At 54.0% G+C, this 19,266-nt stretch overlaps 1 protein-coding gene across 5 annotated transcripts in view; it reads left to right on the top strand.

The window, feature by feature from the left end:
* Window positions 1-19,266, top strand: part of CACNA1A (calcium voltage-gated channel subunit alpha1 A) — a 158,169-nt gene that overhangs the window by 70,336 nt on the left and 68,567 nt on the right. For 4 of the 5 annotated variants that reach the window (XM_058657746.1, XM_058657747.1, XM_058657748.1 and 1 more), the window contains 3 exons: window positions 9,315-9,406; window positions 11,220-11,372; window positions 14,422-14,615. In XM_058657746.1, the coding sequence (XP_058513729.1) occupies window positions 9,315-9,406; window positions 11,220-11,372; window positions 14,422-14,615 (439 nt within the window). Of the gene's footprint in view, window positions 1-7,092; window positions 7,206-9,314; window positions 9,407-11,219; window positions 11,373-14,421; window positions 14,616-19,266 lie in introns of those variants that run through there. The other variant, XM_058657749.1, reaches the window with a different exon arrangement.

Here is a 19,266-nt window from a genome sequence, read left to right as displayed (position 1 = left end):
TGCACCCTAGCAGAAAGCCAGGCTCTGTGTGTGGAATCCCACGGCCACTCTGAGCTCCTGGGCGACTCTGCTGCTGTGGCTGCAGCCGTTGGGCACTCCCAGTCCCAGCCAACAGCCCTCTCTCTCCGCCCCTGCCCAGTGGAGTGGAAAACCCCGCGGGGCTCGGGCAGCAAGCGCGTGTATCGCACAACCTAGCTGCAGCATCAGCACCCCGCTTTGGCAGCTCGGACAGCTGGTCGACCGCCCTGGGGGAGGCAGGGGCGGGCAGGCAGGCAGGCAGGCAGCGGGTTCCTGGCAGACGCTCAGTGATCCCGGCCAGCCCCACCAGCACCGCCTGGCACACCCAGGAGGCCTCCTTGGGGAGGGGACGGGTGGTCTGCTTGGAGAGATTCAGTCCAGAACAGTGCTGTCACCAGTTGGTCCCTGAAGTAGCAGGTAGACACTCATTTCTGCTTTTATTTTTCACTGTAATCTATTTGATTAAGCAAAGGTTTTGTTTTTTTTTTTAATCGTTTGAACCACTTCTTAATGTGCAGTTTCCTGGCCTTGGCTATGATTCTATCACCGCCCACTTCCAGAATTTTAAAAAATTTATTCGAAAGACACAAAGAGCTGTCATCTGCTGCTTCGTATCCCAAATGCTCCTGAACAGCTAGAGACAAGCCAGGTCACGGAGAGGGGGCTGGGAACGCCCTCGGGGGTCTCCCACGGAGGAGGCAGCAGGGACCCTGTGTCCCTCCCAGGATGTGCCTGAGTTGGGATGCTCGAGTCAGGAGCTGGAACCCGGGCATCGAAGGAGGTGCCGGAACTGGGGGGGGGGTCACAGCTGTGTGGGCAGACGCCCCAGGATGACTGCAGCTCTGGTGCCATGCCACGCCCACTCCCAGGCATTCCACGAACCTCAGTGCTGCCAGCAGGTGGAATCCTGCTGTCTGTGGGTCCTGAAGGTCCCTCCTCTTCAAGGGTGACATGACAGCCCGTCCCACAGAAGGCCCCACCCCCGTCTGCCGTGGGTTCTTTCATGGGGACATGGGAGGGGCCTCCACCCTTTATTGTGGATAATGTTTCCCAGGCACGGGTGTACCAAGCTTTTCTTGAATTACACTTTTATTTTTAACCAGTTTCTTCATCCCAAGGTTATTATAGGGGCCTGGCTCAGTATGGCATGTGCCAGGATCCCATGTGGGTGCCAGTTTGTGTCCCGGCTGCTCCACTTCCCACCCAGCTCCCTGCCTGTGGCCTGGGAAAGCAGTGGAGGACGGCCCCAAGCCTTGGGACCCTGCACCTGTGTGGGAGACCCAGAAGAAGCTCTCTGAGATTGGCTCAGTTCAGGCAGATGTGGCCACTTGGGCAGTGAACTAGCGGATAGAAGACCTTTCTCTCTCTCTCCTCTCTATAAATTTGCCTTTCCAATATAAATAAATATGTGAAAAAAGAAAGAAGAAAAGAAGGAAGAAAGAAAAGCAACATGAACTTGGTGACTCGGTGGGCAGCCCGTGAACTCCTGGGGGAGGCATCCCTGCAGACAGGCAGCACAGGGCATCCGCGGAGGCAGGAGAGACGGGCATTCACGGGCGTGCGTGCCGGAGCCGAGAGTGGGTGCAGTGGACGACGCCGGTGGATGATCTGGGCTCACACTTCTCAAGTCTTAGAATTTACTCAGGACCAGCTCATAGAATTTATCCCAGACCTGAATTTATCCCATAGAGGGTGAGTGTGGTGGGTGGACTGTGTGCCAGGCATTGTACCAGATGCAGGAGGTGCAGATGCCAGCAGGGTCAAGGCAGTGCCCTCTTAGCACCTGCTCTGCTTGGGCTCTGGGTCTGGTAGCAAGATACCACACACACACACACACTCAGACACACACAGAAAAACACACACACTCAGACACATGTGCAGCGACATATACATGCTCATACATATACACATATACATACATACACACACCTGTAGACATGCACACACAGTGTCACACACGTATGCATGCACACACATGCAGACACACAGTATACACACAGATCTGTGTGTTTAGATACACACGGCTGCTAACACACAAACACACCCCCGATTCAGTAAGGACATGGATCTTTTGCTCGACTGTGTCTCCCTCCTCCGCCTCATCTTGCTTTAAGCCTTTAGCCCCACAGTGACCCCCCAGTGCTCCCTTTCAATCCCTCCTCCTCACAATCCCATCCCCATCCCATAACCAACACCCCATCACCCAGAGAAAAGCCATGACCCAAGGAGTCAAGAGTGTATCCATGGATTGGTCTCCATGGCAACAGCCGTGAATGAGCCAAGCAAAGTAACCTTGGCGATGGCGTGAATGAAGAGTGGCCCGTTGCCATGGCAATGGGTTGAATGGAAAACCCCTCCCTGCTCCCTGCCCTCCTGCTCCCTCACCCCCCCTCGCCCTGCGCCAGCGCGGCACACAACGTCACAGAGCTGGAACAGTCAGCGTGAAGTCGGTGTGTCTATTTTCAACCCCAAGTTACAAAAATACACTTCCACAAAGCTCACGCTCCAACTCGTCCCTCCTGCTGCCTCCCACCCTATTCTCTTATTCTTCTTCCTAGGACTCCCCTCTCAAGGATACCTGGCGAAGGGGAGGGCGGACAGCTCTCTGAGCAGCAAAGGGAGAGGTTCCCTCTTTGGCCAAACACCCTGTTTCCCTTTGCGGACCAGCATTGTCCTCCAGATTCATCAGTTAGTGAGAGGAAACCAACGTAGTGCAGAAACGGGGGCACTGATACAGCTTGCATCTCTAAGAAGCCAGCTCCTGAGGTCGACCAGTTCCCCATCAAAGAGCTGCCCTCCCGCCCTGCTCTGCTCACAGCTGGAACATATAACATGGTACCACGTGATGGGCAAACAGACACGCTTAGGAACCGAAGCGAGGAAGTCGTAAGGATCTGGAATTCAGTGCCTCGGAAGGGTTCTGAGGGGAACCCCACGTTTCTCAAACTCGAAGTCTGCTCAGGGCGTTCACACCTTCATTCCTTGATCCACTTTCTCATGCGACTCGCTCAAGTGTCTCTGTAGCCGAGAGCTAGGACTCGCGCAGGCGTCTGTCCGTGGAAGCTGTTGAGGGAGGGCACTGTGAGCTGGCAAAGGGTTGCTATGACCTGGCAGGAAGGGGAACATCTCGGGTGTTGAGAAGGGCCAGCTCTTACAAGGCACCGTGGAAAGCACTGTTCTGACATGGTCACAAGCCTGTGAGGAGAGGGCTCTGCCGTGTGCCCATTTTATGGGTAAAGAAACCGGAGTTGTGGCTGATTCACGTTGTTGTCAGGTGACAAAGGAGTTTTGGAATTGACAGCGAGCAAGGCTGAGACAGGCAGACTAACTCCCGGAAGATTCCTTAGGAAATTGACAATGTCCTTTGCTGCAGCAGCACCGTCACAGGCTTAGGGATTGGTGTGGAAGTGGAGACAGACTTTCCGTGGCCAGAGGGGCGTGTGTGTATGTTTCTGAATTGGACGCCGTCGAGAAACTTCCCTCAGTGGCAAGCAGAAAAGGGTCGTGAAGTGGAAGCGGTCAGCCAGGGACTCCTAGGTTCTAGAGAATTGTGGGAGAGCCTGATATTGTGTTGATCAAGAAAAAGAGGTGCAGAGAGGAGAGAGGAGCTGCCTGGCATTGCGAGCCAGGCAAGGCTGGGTGCAGGATCTGGGGTGGAGACGGTGTGTGTGGGGCTGTGTGTGCGTGCCTGCTGGCATGCGCTTGTGTGTGCGTGGCCTGTGACATGCCTCCACGGGCAGGTCCAGGGATGAGTGGATGGAAGATCTCTCGATTGGTTCAATCCGTTCACACTTAAAGGCGGCTGAACTGAAGATGTCCCACTGTGGGAGCTCCCTTAATGCTTGTCGATGGAGAGGAGAAGGGTCCTTCTGGAGCATTCCAAAGTCAGCGTTGCTTGTATGTGTTTGTGGGAGGAGGGTGGGGAGTGACCCAGGCAGGGGCAGCACGGATGACCCCCTGGCCTCACCTCTCCCATCTGTGAAATGGGACCAGCCACCGCCGACTTCAGGAAATCATTGCTATAGTCAAGTTGATGGGAAGTCCTCCCCTCACTCCACCCCCACCCCTTTTTGTGCAAAAGTTGTGTGACTTGGGGCAGGCTTCCTAACGTCTCTGTCTTCCACGCAGCGGGGAGTCAAGGTCTCTTGGCGTTGCAGGCAGCCTGATTGATCCCTTCCTTGTCCCTGTGACAGGTGGTTGGCACCATCACAGGGAGCAGCATCTTCTAGTCGCTGTAATCGCCACTAGGGGTCGCTCTCTCCCCGCCCTCCAACAGCGGCCGTTTGCCACGGAGCAGCCTGACCTGTCCCTGGGGATTGCTTAACTTCATTTCCGGAAAGCTTTGGGGGTTGGCTTTCTGGAAACATCGCTGGGCTCTGACGGTGGCCCTACCCTCAATCCATGCTGGAGCGCCTGGGTATGAGTGCCGGCTCCTCTTCCGATTCCAGCTCCCTGTTCATGCGTACCCCGGGAGGCAGTGGCGGATGGCTGTCAGGTGCTTGGGTCCCTGCCACCTGTGTGGGAGACCCAGATGGAATTCTTGATCCTTGCTTGGTTTTGGCCTGGCCCTGCCGAGGCTTTGGCAGGCATGTGGAAATGAAACCAGCAGATGGAACGGTTGGCTGTCTCTTATTTTCTCTCTGTCTCCTTTCCAGTGAGCAAAAATAAGTAACAGGGGCCCATGTTGTGGTACGGTGAGTGAAGTCGCACCTGTTAGAGTCCCAGCTGCTCTTCTTGTAATCCAACTCGGTGTTATTGCCCCTGGGAAAGCAACAGATGATGCGCTCAGGACCTGGGATCCTGCTATCCACTTGGGAGACCCGGATGGAGCTTGAGTTCATCCCAACCCTGGATGTTGGGGCCATTTTGGAAATAAGGAAGCAGATGGAGGATCTCTATCTCTCTCTCTCTGCCTTTCCAATAAAGACATATTTTTAAAATGTGTAAGCATATTCAAAGTTCACAGACAACGAAACAGAAAGATGTATCTATCTAGGTCCAAAATTGTTTGAAATGCACACCTGTGAGGAATCTTCCAAGAGTTCATGGAAACACATATTATTGGAAAAAAACAAAAAAGCTACGCCTGGATTCCAAATTCGGGGATGCCAAAATTAACTTCTTCTTTAAGTCCGTTTTCCACAAACTCCAGGTTCCCTCTCGGATCTTCCCTTAAGGAAAGCTGAAACCTGGCCCTTGTGTCAGCACACAGAGGAGGGGGTGTCTTGAAATGAGCTTCAGCACGGGGAGACCACTGCCGGCGCTGGACCCCAGCCCGCTGTCCCCGAGGTGCCGTGTGCCTGCGTCCAGGGCGGGGCCCAGCTTGGTCCTCAGACACCCTGCACCTGTTCTCCCACGATTGATTGTGCATCTGGTTTATTTTTGAATTTGTTTAAGGTTTACATATTCACTTTGGAGAGAAAGAGACTCTTTCATCTACGGGTTCTCTCCCCTTGAATGCCCACTGTATAACCAGAGCTGGGCCTGGCCAAAGTCAGGAGCCTGCCATCCGGGTCTCCCACGAGGGTATGGGAGCCCAGGTGTTTGTGCCTTCACCTGCTGCTTTCCCAGATGCATCCGCAGGGAGCTGAATGGGAAGTGGAGCAGCCGGGACTTGAACCGGCACTTACATGAGATGCCAGCATCCCAGTCAGTGGTTTAACGGGCTGTGCCGTAACAGCAGCCTAAAACCTTTTGTCTTACAGAGCTGGCTTTTCAGGGCAGGTGTTTAGTCCACGTCCCCTATCGGAGTACCTGTGTTTGCTGCCTGACACCAAGCCCTGCTTCCGGCTTCCTGCTTTCCTGTGCAGCTTGGATATACGGCCAGGAGCCAGGAGCTTCTTCCCATGTGGATGCAGGGGCCTGAGCAGTTGGGCCACCCTTTTCTTTTCCAGGCATTTTAGCAGGGAGCTGGATGGGAAGTGGAGCAGCCGGGATTTGAACTGCCTCCATATGGGATGTTGGCACAGAAGCAGGAGGTTAGCATGATACACCATGATGCCAACCCCCTACTATACCATTTTTTGTAATGTTTGTTGGTTTTTATTGCAAAGTCAGATTTACAGAGAGAAGGACATACAGAGAAAAAGATCTTCCAACCACTGGTTCACTCCCCAAGTGGCTGCAATGGCCGGAGCTGAGCCAATCTGAAGTCAGGAGCCAGGAGCTTCTTCTGTGTCTCCCATACAGGTGGGGTCCCAAGGCTTTGGGCTGTCCTCCACTGCTTTCCCAGGCCACAAGCAGGGAGCTGGATGGGAAGTAAGTGGAGCAGCTGGGACACAAACCAGCACCCATACGGGATCCCAGCAGATGCAAGGCCCGAGGACTTTAGACCCAGAGGAAGATCTTGGCTCCTGGCTTTGGATCAACATCTCCAGCCATTGCGTCCATTTTGGGAATAAACCAGCAGGTGGAAGATCTTTCTCTCTGTCCCCCCTTCTCTCTGTTAGTCTGCTTTTGCAATAAAAAAATAAATAAATAAATACATTAAAAGAGAGAGAGAGAGAGAATCGCGTTGGTAAGGTCACCTTCCAGCCATCAGAGGTGAGGTGTGCGGTGGCAAGGTTTTGCATACATGGGTGGACACACACAGAGACAGAACCACACCCCTACAGCAGTCTGGGACAGCCACACCCCCTGGTCAACCCCACTCAGCACCCTTCTTTGCGGGGATGGCCTTACACAGGAGGCAACACGCTTACATTGCGTTCCTCCCTCCTCTCTTCTCTTCGCCGGCTTTGCTCATTTTCTTCTTTGCTGATTCTCACACAGCGTGACCCTGCCAAGGCTGCGTGCAGTGACTCACTGATGACAGTGTGGCAATGAGTGTCCCCAGGCGCTTCAGAAAGGATCCTTACTATGCGTCAGAGACACTCAACGCCCCTGCCTGCCAGCTCTTTTAAAACAATGTATCTTTTACTCTCCTGCTTCAATGGAAGTGGAGAAAGACCATCCCACTTCACCCCATGCTCCACGACAGAGACTTAACTCCCACACATCACAGTGGGGCCACCTTCCTGAACTCCTCCTCCCCCACTTCTAGAATCTTCTACTCTGGCCCTCAGAACCAGGGACGGGCACTATGGTTTTCCCCACACTCCTGTCACCTTGGGATTCAGTGTGGCCGTAGTGAGCCTGCCATTGCTCGGAGGAAACAAGAGAGAAGACGGTTGAGGCTTAGCGGAAAGGTTCACAAGGCAGACTTGGGGGAAGGATCTCAGGCAAGGAGTAACGGGCTGAGTTTTGCCTTTGCTTTCCCAAGCTCCTGCCTGCCCACTGAGATTTTTTTTTGCCTTGTCAGTTGTAGATGCTGATTTCTGCTGACTCATCTCTCCGAGCCAGGCAGGAGGGAGGAAGGCAGAATTTCTCATTGATCTTTCCGGGCCCCCTCCCCTTTTCGGGGGGGGGTGACTCAGCTGTGATTCATATTTTAATTAGTGAAGGGGAAAAACCTGATCGAGTCCTAAGGCAGGCGTCCAAGAACGCCTCACTCCAGGCTGATTATAATAATAGTAATAAGACCCGGAAAAGAGAGAGAGAGAGAGAAGTGGGTGCCCTGAATTCAGCCCCAGCTCAGCTCGCTCCCTCACTCCCGGGGCAGACAGTCCAAATCTGGAGCAGCATTTTGCTGCAGAGTTAAGCTGAGGTCAGGACGGGACACGGAGGGACAAACCTCCAGGGAGAAGAAGAGGATCACGGGAGCTTAACGTCCAGGCAGCACCACTGGCCCCGTCTCCTGCCTGCCCTGGAGTTGTCCTCAGAGCCACTGATGCAGGCAGGTGCTTGGCTGTTTGGGGCCACAAAACAAGATAGATTTGACACATCGGGACAACGCTGGGCTTGTGGTGTTGAGCGCTTCATGAAGGATCCCGTGATGACTCTTAGGCTGACATCCAGCACAAGAAAGCCCCTGATCGCCCAGTAGCACAGTGCAGTGCATTGAGCCTCTGCTTGCAGCACCGGCATCCCCTATGGGCGCTGGTTCAAGTCCCGGCTGCTCCACTTCCCATCCAATTCCCTTCCTGTGGCCTGGGAAAACAGTGGAGGACGGCCCAAAGCCTTGGGACCCTGCATTCACGAGGGAGACCTGGAGGAAGCTCCTAACTATCATGCCGGGTCCTCAATCCCTCTTTTAAATGAATAAATAATTGTTTCAAATCTTTGAAACAAGCAAAGAAGGTGAAGTGGCAGATGAGGAACTTAAAGTGTGAAACCTGAGTCAGTATGCGACGTGGCACCCAAAAAAAGGGAAATTAGAAAGCTGAAGACACAGGATGGTTCCTGTATGCACTTTATAAAATAATAAGATTTTAATTTTTATTTGAAAGGCAGAGTTATACAGAGAAAAGGAGAGAAAAAGATCTTGTGTCCACTGGTTTACTCCCCAGGTGGCTGCATCCGGAGCTGAGCCGATCTGAAGCCAGGAGCTAGAAGCTTCCTCTGGGTCTCCCACGCAGGTGCAGGGTCCCAAGGCTTTGGGCCGTCCTCCACTGCTTTCCCAGGCCACAGGCAGGGAGCTGGATGGGAAGTGGGGCAGCCAGGACTTGAACCAGCGCCCATAGGGGATGCCAGCGCTGCAAGCAGAGGCTTAATGGGCTACACCAGTTCTCCACAATCCCTTCACAGACATGGTATCATGTTTGGCTAACACCTACACACAGCCTCCCATAGACTTCTCACTCCTACGACACTCACACGTATTGTTTTGGGAATAAGAACAGCCAGGGGGGAAAAAAAAGCCTGCCTCCATCCCCGCCCCTCACCCCAGCCTGTGTCTGAGCTCAAGGCGGACACTGGCCCACGCCCTCGTTGCTGGTGGGTCATGGGCTCACGTGGCAAGGTCCAGAACGGACCTTTGCCCCAGCTACCCAAGCACGCCTATATTGGCCATCCGACCCAGGAAGGCTCACCACAGGCCCCTTACCCAGATCTATCCAGGAAGCAGGTGGAAAGAGGGTGCGCCCGGACTTGAACCGTGTTGGGATTGTTGCTAGGCCCTGCTAGGCACTGCTCAGGGCAGCCGCGGGGATTGGAACCCACAGGGGGCAGGGCAGTGAGGAGGGGATACAGCTTATCACCCTGAACAGCTGTTTAATAGCAGAAGCCCCACCCTCTGCCCTTCTCCCTATGGGCCTCTCCCGCAGGCGCCCCTCTCCCGCAGGCGCCCCTCTCCCGGCACCTGCCACCTGTTCTAAGGTTCCACCCACTTTCCGTTGGAGGAGGAGCCCCCGAGGCCACGCCCATCTGAAGCCCCTCACCCCTCACCTCAGTCTCCCATTCTGCCTTCTCCCTCGCAGCATCTTGGCGACAGTTGGGACAGAGTTTGACCTTCGGACGCTGAGAGCAGTGCGGGTGCTGCGGCCACTCAAACTGGTGTCTGGAATCCCAAGTGCGTGAGTTGCCCATCCCCGCAAGAGGCACGGGGGGAGGGGGTTCTGGGTAATTTCTCGTTTCTTTCTCCTAAATTTCTCTCCTCCCCGTACGCACACTCGCCGCCGTGCCACCCATGAGCACCCATTTCACAGATGGAAAAAGAGGCTCACACCACAAGCCTGGACTCTCCCGGGTCCAACAGCCCTCTTATCTTTTGCTGCTCTCATTTCCCAAAGCAGGATTACACAGGGTTGGGATGACCCAGGCAATGCCTGCCAAGGTCCATAGGAAAAGGAATAAAAAGGCCACTTTTATTTTTTTTTAATGCATGTCAAGATTTTTGGTATTTTTCATCATCCACTTGTTCCTGGAACTCTCAAGATCCTTGGGATAGATTCAAGCGCGAAGAGAAAAATAACACCTCTGCCCTTGTCAATGACCATGGTTTGGCCCGTTCACCTGTCCTCGCTTGCAGCCTGCCAGGGTAGATACTGTTATTAATGTCGCCCGGGATGCTCCAGCTCCAAAGACTTGCCATTTCCCAGAGAGCAGCCAACAGGGTGGCTTCCCACCCCCCATAGGAACCGGGCGTTTGTACTGGCAAATGCCACCTGTCCCGAAGTGCACTGGGGGCCGAGACGGGGGAGGGAGGAGCCTGGCACACCTGTTCCGTATGGAAAGGAAGGGCTCATGGGGATCGGAGGGAAGGTTGGAGGACAGCAGGATGGAGAAGGCGGAACACAGCATGCAGGCCTTGAGTCCCTCCGGGGGCTGGCAGCTGGACTGAGAGAGGTGAGGAAACGGCCATGCCCACCCAGGGACAGCAGCTCTTGACGATATAGCACAAGCCTGCCAAGAAGAGGTGGGGCGCCAGTTCTAGAACGAACAAGATCTAGGGCAGACACCAGCAGGGCTCTGACCACTGAGCCACACCACCGCTTCTGGTAGCACAGACCATCGGCTGTAGGAAGTCTGTAGGGAGATCCTGGGTGCTATTCCCTTGGGAAAACTGAGGCATGACTGTGTCTACATACGCATCACAGAACTTACCACAGAACTTGGAATGAGTTGGAACCCCGAGTTAGACTTCCTCATTCCCTCGCCCTCCCATGCAGCGCTGGAAAGGTAGCCCTACCACAAGAAATGCCTGGAGCCTTAGCATCCTGAGACGTTCAGAGGGTGTCAGCTTCACCCCTGCCCCTTCCAACTTCACCCCTTTGTCTCCCAAGCGAAGAGGGACGCTCAGGCCCTTAACTCTCTCAGAGGCAACATCTGGCCCCGTGAGAGGATCAAAAGGGTTTTGGCCTGAGATTCCGGAATCTCGTCCATGAGTAGCACAACAGCCACCCCCTACCGCCTCGCCCCTCCGTCACCCTTTCCCCACACCCCTGCATCCTGGCTGTATCCCACAATTGCCCCTTCTCAGACTCTAATTCCCCACTCTCTGTCTCCATTGGGTGGTTCAGAACAGAGAAGGCGGCATCAACCCAGCGGGGCGGAGAACAGTGAGCTTGGAGTCTGAGGGACTTGGGTTCGAATCCCAATTCTGCCATTGCACAGGCTCTGATGGGGGTTGTGGGGGGTGTGTCTGGTCCTGCAGTGTGAGGTCCTGCTCAGGTCAGGAGCAAATGAGAGATGGTAGAATCTGGTTTCGTCCCCACACCCACTCCCGGGGAGGCCGAGGAAGAACTGGGACACCACCTGACATTTGGGGGAAGATGCCACCTTGTGGTGGGGTGATGGAACAGCATTCAGAACCCCCCCAAAATAAAACAAATTTTAAAAAGGCACCTGTGGGGCCTCTCTCTCTCTTTTTCTGTCTCCCCCAGGTTTACAAGTCGTCTTGAAGTCGATCATGAAAGCAATGATTCCTCTCCTACAAATCGGCCTCCTCCTTTTTTTTGCAATACTTATTTTTGCAATCATAGGGTTAGAATTTTATATGGGGAAATTTCATACCACCTGCTTTGAAGAGGGGACAGGTAAGGCGATCTATAATCCTCGGCGGGCTGTTGGTTCTTTCTTAGTGACAAGTTCCTGGAAACATTCTCCTGGCTGCTGCTAAGGACCATCTCTCAAACACACACACACACACACACACACACACACACAGAGACTTGGCAGAAAAGGTACTGAGTAAACTAGTCTGTGCTTCTTGCTCCCCCAGCTTCCTCAAGATCTGGGTGGACACTCCAGCTGGACGCTCCAGCTGTGGGCTGAGGCCCCTGCAGAGTGACCTAGGGCCAGCAGGTGTTAGTGCCCCTACAGGGCTGGGAGCAGGTGTTTTCGGTTAGGGGCACACCTGGGCGGCCTCCCCCGCCCCAGAACCACGGGGTGCAGGGGAGTGACCCTGTTACCCCAGGACCAGACCTGCTGACCTCCTCCTGGACATCAGCCAATCAGAGTCCAGCACCCCAGGAGGGTCCCAGCTGCTCCCACTCCGATGCCCGTTAGCCTTCATTGCTTATAAGGGAAGAATGGGTCTGGGGCCAGCAGAGGGACACTCCTCCCTCAGTAGGGGATGGCGGGGGCAGAGGGGAGGGTTCACCTATTAGCCTTAGGCAGAACAGAAAGTCAGGTGGTGTCCCTGGAGAAGAGCCCCAACCAGGGGCGACCTCTGTCTCCTGTAGGGGCTTCTGCCCGCTTACCCCCTGTGATATCCAAGTGTGTCAGCCAAGGCCAGCCATAGGGACGGCTGTCCCAGGGGGTGGGGGGAACGCCAGTGAGGAAGGCTTATTGGAGATGACTGCTTTCGGTGGTTTTTTTTCTTTTTGTCCCCTCTCTCTTCTTCCTCCTCCTGTCTGTGTCTCCTGGGCTCGTGAAGTTTGCTCAATATGGAACGTCCTAATTATTTCTTTCCCCCTTGAGGAAGGTGTTGATTGAGGAAGAGCTATTTCGGTGCCTCCCCCCCGCTCCTCCCAACTCAGGCGGAAAGAGAGAGAGAGAGAGAGAGGAGGCAGCCCTCGTGGGTCCTGTCTGTGGGATTTTGTTTTGCAGGTTCCCGGGGCTGTCTGGGGTCTGGATGAGGTTAGCAAGGGACGCAGGTGGGTAGGAAGCCTGGATTTAGGAAGATGGCTGAAAAGCTCACAATTAAAAATATAAGATGTGTGAGTAAGACACAGAAATACGCAGACACCCAGGCAGCTGGTTAATTTTAAAATGTATTTATAACCAAATTCCACAGACTCTCCACATGGATTTTCATTTTTTTTTAGAAGCAGTCCTCAACATGTTTCATGTCGGTGGGGATGTCGCAGTTCGTGGTAGGAAGAGTTGGCATCTGGCCCTGTCCCCTAGGGGAGCTCCAGGGATTGAACCCCACCTCTTCTTCTGACTCCAGTGTTCTGCCCTGGAAGGTGGCAGGTGGTGGTTCAAGTTCCTGGCTCCTGTGTTCACTAAGCGACAACGTGGGCATAGATGCTGGGTGGACACAGAGAGAAACTTCCAGAAGAAGAAAAAAAAAAGGCACCTTGCCAAGGACACAGTGGATTTTTAGGAACTCATGAGTTTATTTTTTTTTTCCCCTGCCCCGAGCCTTATGTTGGGAACAGGCTGCCTTCCAAACTGTGCCTGTGGATACAAAGGCATTTTCCTGCAGTGAGGATGGAACTGGGCAGTAGGGGGTTTGAGAGGGAAGAGGTCCCCCATTCAGCCAGAGCTCCAAGGGTTAACGGTCCAAGTGGGTGTGCTCTGTCCTGGCCCCTGGCTTGCATTTTGGGGAGGTGCTTTGTGTTTGTTTTTTTGTTTTTTGTTTTTTGGTCCCAGGGTGAGAGCTGAGGGGTGTCACCCACCAGCACCTTGGGATTGGAACCACGGCCTGGAACCCCCTTGACCTCCCTGACCCCACCTGCCCCTTCCTTCCGCTTTTCCCCAGGGGGTGCCCATTGTCAACTCATTTCCTTCCTTGTAGCATTGGAACAATCTGCCTCCTGCTGCTTGGGGTGGAAGGCTTGGCTTCTGGTGCCTAACACCGCCCCCACCACCAGGCAAGGGTAGGGACTGTGTGTACTGGTGTCCTCGCCCCCGGCACATCTGAGCCCTGATCTTCTGGAGAAGGAAGAAAGTCAACCAGGCTGTAGAGTGCCACTAGGCGAGTGACACATCCAGACAGGCACAGCCGTGTGGCCCGTTCATACACACCACCGCCTCCCCGACCCCGCCACCCAGATCACCAAGGAGTGAGCATTATGCGAGGGGTTCCACACATCCATCGCAAGAGGGCACTAAAAGTGCTTGGAAATGAGGGAGCGTGCGTTTCATTGGCGGGTGAAGGGATGGGATGTCAGAGACGGACTTGACCTATGTTCCCAGCGGCAAGGCACAGTGCGAGGAGGGCAGGATAGCTCGGAAGGAAGATTGGCCCAGTGTGTGGAGATGCAGTGTGCTTGCTGGTCTCTCGGATGGACATTGACAGACAGATGATAGCTGGGTGGCTAGATACCTGGGTGGGTGACCAGGTGTCTGGATACATGACAATCGATAAAATGGGTAGATAGATGGGTGGATAGGTAGATAGGTGAATAGGGTGGGTGCATAGATAGATCAATGATGCTGGATGGGATTGTGATAAGCTGAGTGGACAGAAGCAAAGGTGGAGATGTTGGGGTGGGTGGATAGATGGATATAGAGAGAGATAAATGACAGATGACAAATTTTGAAAAATTTCTTTACCATCCATGGAAATTGGAAAAGATATGGCTTGGACAATGATGATAATAATAGCAGAATTTATGAGACAGAATTCATGATCTACAGCTAGCGTTGTAACTTAAAGGACCATATACAGCCACGGAGAAAGTTAAGCTCTCTCAAGATTTTAGGAAAAGCACGGCATGACAAATCCCTGAAATGTAGGAGGGGCAAGTCCAGAAGCAACAGCAGCAGAAGGCAGCTGTAGTGAAATGACAGCTTAGCAAAGCCGAGAAAAACAAAAACCAACAGATCTTAGCAAACAGACTCCACAGTGCGGCCCGAGCGGCCGTGGCCTCCAGCCGCTCCTTCCCGCTGACTCTGCTCCTCTGGCTTCCGTAGATGACATTCAGGGTGAGTCTCCGGCTCCCTGTGGGACAGAGGAGCCCGCCCGCACCTGCCCTAACGGGACCAAATGCCAACCCTACTGGGAAGGACCCAACAACGGGATCACTCAGTTCGACAACATCCTGTTTGCCGTGCTGACCGTCTTCCAGTGCATCACCATGGAAGGTTGGACAGATCTCCTCTATAACGTGAGTGAGGGGACCCCGGGGCCGCCAGGAGGACGGGGGGCTGGGGGAGCAGAAGCAGCAGCTCCCCCTCAGCCAGGGCAGCAGCCCAGAGAGATTAAGCTCTCGGGAAAACCAGCCCTAAGTCCAGGGGTTCGGATCTTAAGAATGCATACAAAAATGGGGTAGTAGAAAACCCAAGACCCGGAGTCTGCCCCAAGCTGGTCTTCCTCCAGCCATACTCTTCCCCATGGACTGGGAGACACCAGGCTATTGCTTCCAAGTACGGAATTCTCTGTCCAAGCCAGCTTCCGTGGAATTCCACGGGATGTCTCTGGGGGCCTGTTTATCCTTGCATCTGAAGGACAGCTGTGGCTGACTGTCAGAACCAGGAAGAGGAAGAGAAGGGGGCAGGCCACGGCCAAGGGCGCCCACGTCCCAACCACCACAGCCCGTGCCATGACCCCCTCCTGCGATGGCAAGTCCCTAAATTCAACTCTGAGCCGCCCGGTGAAGTACAAGCCTAAGGCATGAGATGGACAAGGGAGCATGAGGACCACTGTCCTAGGTTTTAAAATTCAGACGTCTTCTCCCATTTCCGATCACCCATCTTCCTATGCACAGCCTCTCTTGCCCCTCGACACGTGTGTTTCCCAGTATCCATCAGTGCCCATGATATCCGTAGACAGATGCACATTCCAGGAGTCCAACCATAACCAACCCGCTGCCATCCAAAAAGGACGCTTGAGTCTGAGGTCTGACACAGGACGACCTTGGTGTAGGTCCATGGCATGGCCTCACCTCTGGATGACTCGTCACCCTCAGACAGGGTGTCCAGGCTGTGTGGAGTTGTCACTGCGATTGATTGGTGACGAAGGGAAACCACGGAGGTGCGCTCAGGGCTGACACATTTCCTTAAGATTGCTGCTGCAGGTGGCTGAAGCCGAGGTTGTGGGGACCACAGGGCCCAGGACCAACCCTTTGAGCTCCTCCCATCCCGAAGGGGTCACATCCTGCCCATGCTACTGGCTTCTTGGATTGCTTTTCTGCTATGACAAAGCTTTCTAGAAATATTGTCAACGGGCTTCTCTTGTGTCATCTCTCTCTTTTTTTTTTGTGGCTGTCCCCTTGAATGGGTGAACTTTTTGGTCCTTTTTTATATTTATTGATTGAAAGGCAAAGTGACAGAAAGAGGAGAGAGAGAGAGATTTCTTACCCACTGGTTCACTTCCCAAATGCCTGCATCAACCAGGGCTTATCCGGCCTGAAGCCAGGAGCCAAGACCTCCATCTAGGACTCCCACCGGGGTGCGGCCAACCGCATGGGCCATCTGCCACGCCTCTGCTCAGGCCCGTCAGCAAGGAACAGCCCATATGACATGCTGGCACCACAGGCTTAACCCTCTATGCCACAGTACCAGCCACTCTCCCCCACTACCCTTCCTGGTTCTTACCTGTCCAGGTAGAACCTGAAATCAATTAATGATGGATGAATGGATCCGTAACAAATGATCCCGTTCATCATTTTCTCATGAGACACGCAAGATACAAGGGCCACCACACCCACGGAAGTTGGCTTGAGACAGGAGCTGGTGGCTGCGTAGCTCGCTGCCTGGAGACAGGTGGCATTGGCTCACAAGGTCCCCCTCACCATATGCAGCCTGCAGAGAAGAAAGTCCATCCGCCCTCTTGGCCAGCCCTAGGGCAGATGGGGGTGGGGGTGGGGTGTGTGGGTGTCAGGACCTCCCAGGGAGGGGCGGGTGGAGGGACCCTGCCGCAGCCAGGATCTGTTGAGTTGATTTTTTTCTTTCTTTCTTTTTTTTTTTTTTCTTTCTTGGCTGCCCAGGAGCTGAGAGCTTCCTGGGTTAGGCCCCTTGCCTGCTGCTACTAATCCACAAAACAACCTTAGGAGGGGCAAGGGTGTGTTTTTCTTTGTTTTAGCTTCAGCTCTCAGATGGGGGTAGGGGGAGAGTGAGCCATCCTGGGCTACAGGCTTTGTTGGGATTCGAACCAACACTTGCTTGCTCTCTTTTTCCCGTTTTATTCCGCCTCTCTCTGCTCTTCCTCCTCTCTCTTCTCCACCCCGTTCCTCATACCGGGGCTTCCGTCACTCCTGATTCCTCTCGACTCTTGGTTCGTGCCACCATGGAGGGAGCCAAAGTTAGTGTAACTGACGACCATAAATGCCTGCCCATCGTGGACATGCGGCCCCTTGGGACCAGAGCCCATCTTTAATCAAAGCCTTGCTTCGCCCGTGTGTGTGTGTGTGTGTGTGTGTGTGTGTGTGTGTGTTTCTTGGGCAGTGGGCAGCTGGCAGACTTCAGGGACGGGTCAGTCACTTAGTCGTTCAACAGACGCCACCAATGAGACTCTCTTCTCTCCGGTCCTGGACGAGCATGGCGACAGGCTGAAGCCGGGAAGAAGCAGTCAGAGGTGATGGCAGAGTGGATACCTTCAGCCAAGTTACAGAGTCTTTTGAGCTCCAGTTCCATTTACCGTATTGACTTGGGATTCAGAGAGAGGGGTGGAAGGGTTGTTTTGTAACAAATATTTATTTGGAAGACAGAATGACAGAAAGCGAGAGAGCTCTTCCATCTGTTGGTCCATTCCCCCAGATACCTGCAACAAACAGGGCTGGGCCAGGCCATAGCCAGGAGCCAAGACTTCCATCTGGTTCTCCCCCCATGGGTGTGGCAGGGGCCCAAGCACTTGAGCCATTCTCTGCTGCGTTTTCCGGGCACCTTAGCAAGGAGTTGGGTCGGAAGTAGAGCACTCGGGACTCGAACTGGTATCATAGGTAGCAGTTTGAATGCACCTCTTGCCCTCATGGCTTGTCTAGGGCAGGCTCGTGGCGCCTGTGGAGTCACTCCCCGCCACCTTGGGAACTGGCTTATAATGAGAGCGGCCACTACTTACAATGTGGCCCCCTTGAGATCCCAGGAGAGCCCCCACCCCGTCCCGCCCCACTGCTCTCCAGGAGGTTCAGGGTTCTGGCCTCAAAAGCATGGTCCAGTTCTCTGCGCTGCCTCCCCCCACGGCCAGTGCTCGTTCTCATGTGGCCCTCAGCCAAGCGCCAGGGCCCAAGGTGGCTGAGACTAAGCTAATAGATAGCAGCGGACTAGGCTGCTCCCTGTGTGTGAGAGACAAAGGTAATTGGACATTGAGCCTGTCCTGGCGATCCCGGATAGACTTAACCCCTGAACACGCACCCGTGAATCTAGACTCCGGCCCAAGGGACCTTGCCTGTGGGAACGGAAGCCAAGCAGGGAGCTGCACCGTCACCTGTGCAGGCAGATGAACCATGAAAAAATTTCTCTCTCTGCTTCTGCTCCTGCCAGCCCCCCTCACCCCAACAAAGTGCTACTGCTCCGCGTTGGGATCTACTCCTCACTGTGCCAAAGCGGCCTTTGTAAATCCAGGCATACAGAGGGTGGGCGTGGCTCATCAGAGAGGCAGGTGCAGGCGAGAAGCGGGGTGGTGGGGAGCTTGAACTTGGAGGTTGAAGGTGCGCAGGGAACTTGAGTTCATCCATCAGTTAGTCACAAACATGCGTTGGGTACCAACTGCGAGACTGCAGCAGACAATAAAAAGAACAGCAGACTTACCCTTCAGGAAGCTGATGTCCCCCCACCACACCACCACCACCAAACATGAGGAGGAAGTGATAACTCATGGAAGTTAGAAGCTGTGATCACAGCACAGTGGTTTAAGCCACTGCCTGTGGTGCCAGCATTCCATATGAGCACATGGTTCAAGTCCCAGCTACTCCACTTCTGGTTCAACTCCCTGATAATGCACCTGGGAAGGCAGCGGAAGATGGCCATTGCAGCCATTTGGGGAGTCAACCAGCAGATAGAAGATCTTTTCTCTGTGTGTCTCTTCTCTTTCCTCTCTCTGTAATTCTGCCTTTTAAATCATTATTTTTTTTAAAAGATTTATTTATTTTATTACAAAGTCAGATATACAGAGAGGAGAGACAGAGATGAAGATCTTCCGTCCAATGATTCACTCCCCAAGTGAGCCGCAACGGGCCAGTGCACGCCGATCCGAAGCCGGGAACCAGGAACCTCCTCCGGGTCTCCCATGCGGGTGCAGGGTCCCAATGCATTGGGCCATCCTCGACTGCTTTCCCAGGCCACAGGCAGGGAGCTGGATGGGAAGTGGAGCTGCCGGATTAGAACCAGCGCCCATATGGGATCCCGGGGCTTTCAAGGCGAGGACTTTAGCCACTAGACCACGCCGCCAGGCCCCTAAATCATTATTTAAAATTCTTTGTGTATGTTGACACCAAACATTTTTGAAACCCATGTCTATGAGGGTGCCTTTAAAAAAAAAAGCTCCAAGAAAACGCATGGATGTCAAGTTTCTGACACCAGAATACATTCATCTTTTACCTCCATGCCCGTGGACTCTTTCAAGTCCCCAGTTGGAGCTGCAAAAATGAGAGTGAAACTGGAAAGAACCATCGATATGGAACACTCCTCTGAAAAGGACCAAACACGGGCAGGAGGACAGGGAGGAGCCACGGAGCGGGCTTGGGTCGGGAGACAGAATGCACCTGCCTTACGTGTGACGGCTTGCAGTGAAGCCATGGGGCCGGGACAGAGTGAGGTGGTCAGGGGAGAGGCAGCGAAGATAGAAGATGGCAGGGGTCAGCTTCAGGGGGCCACCTGCAT

Source organism: Ochotona princeps, chromosome 33 (assembly GCF_030435755.1).
Source record: "Ochotona princeps isolate mOchPri1 chromosome 33, mOchPri1.hap1, whole genome shotgun sequence".
NCBI lineage: Eukaryota > Metazoa > Chordata > Mammalia > Lagomorpha > Ochotonidae > Ochotona > Ochotona princeps.
Note: the sequence above shows the minus strand (reverse complement) of the source record. Positions and strands in the feature narration are given on the sequence as shown.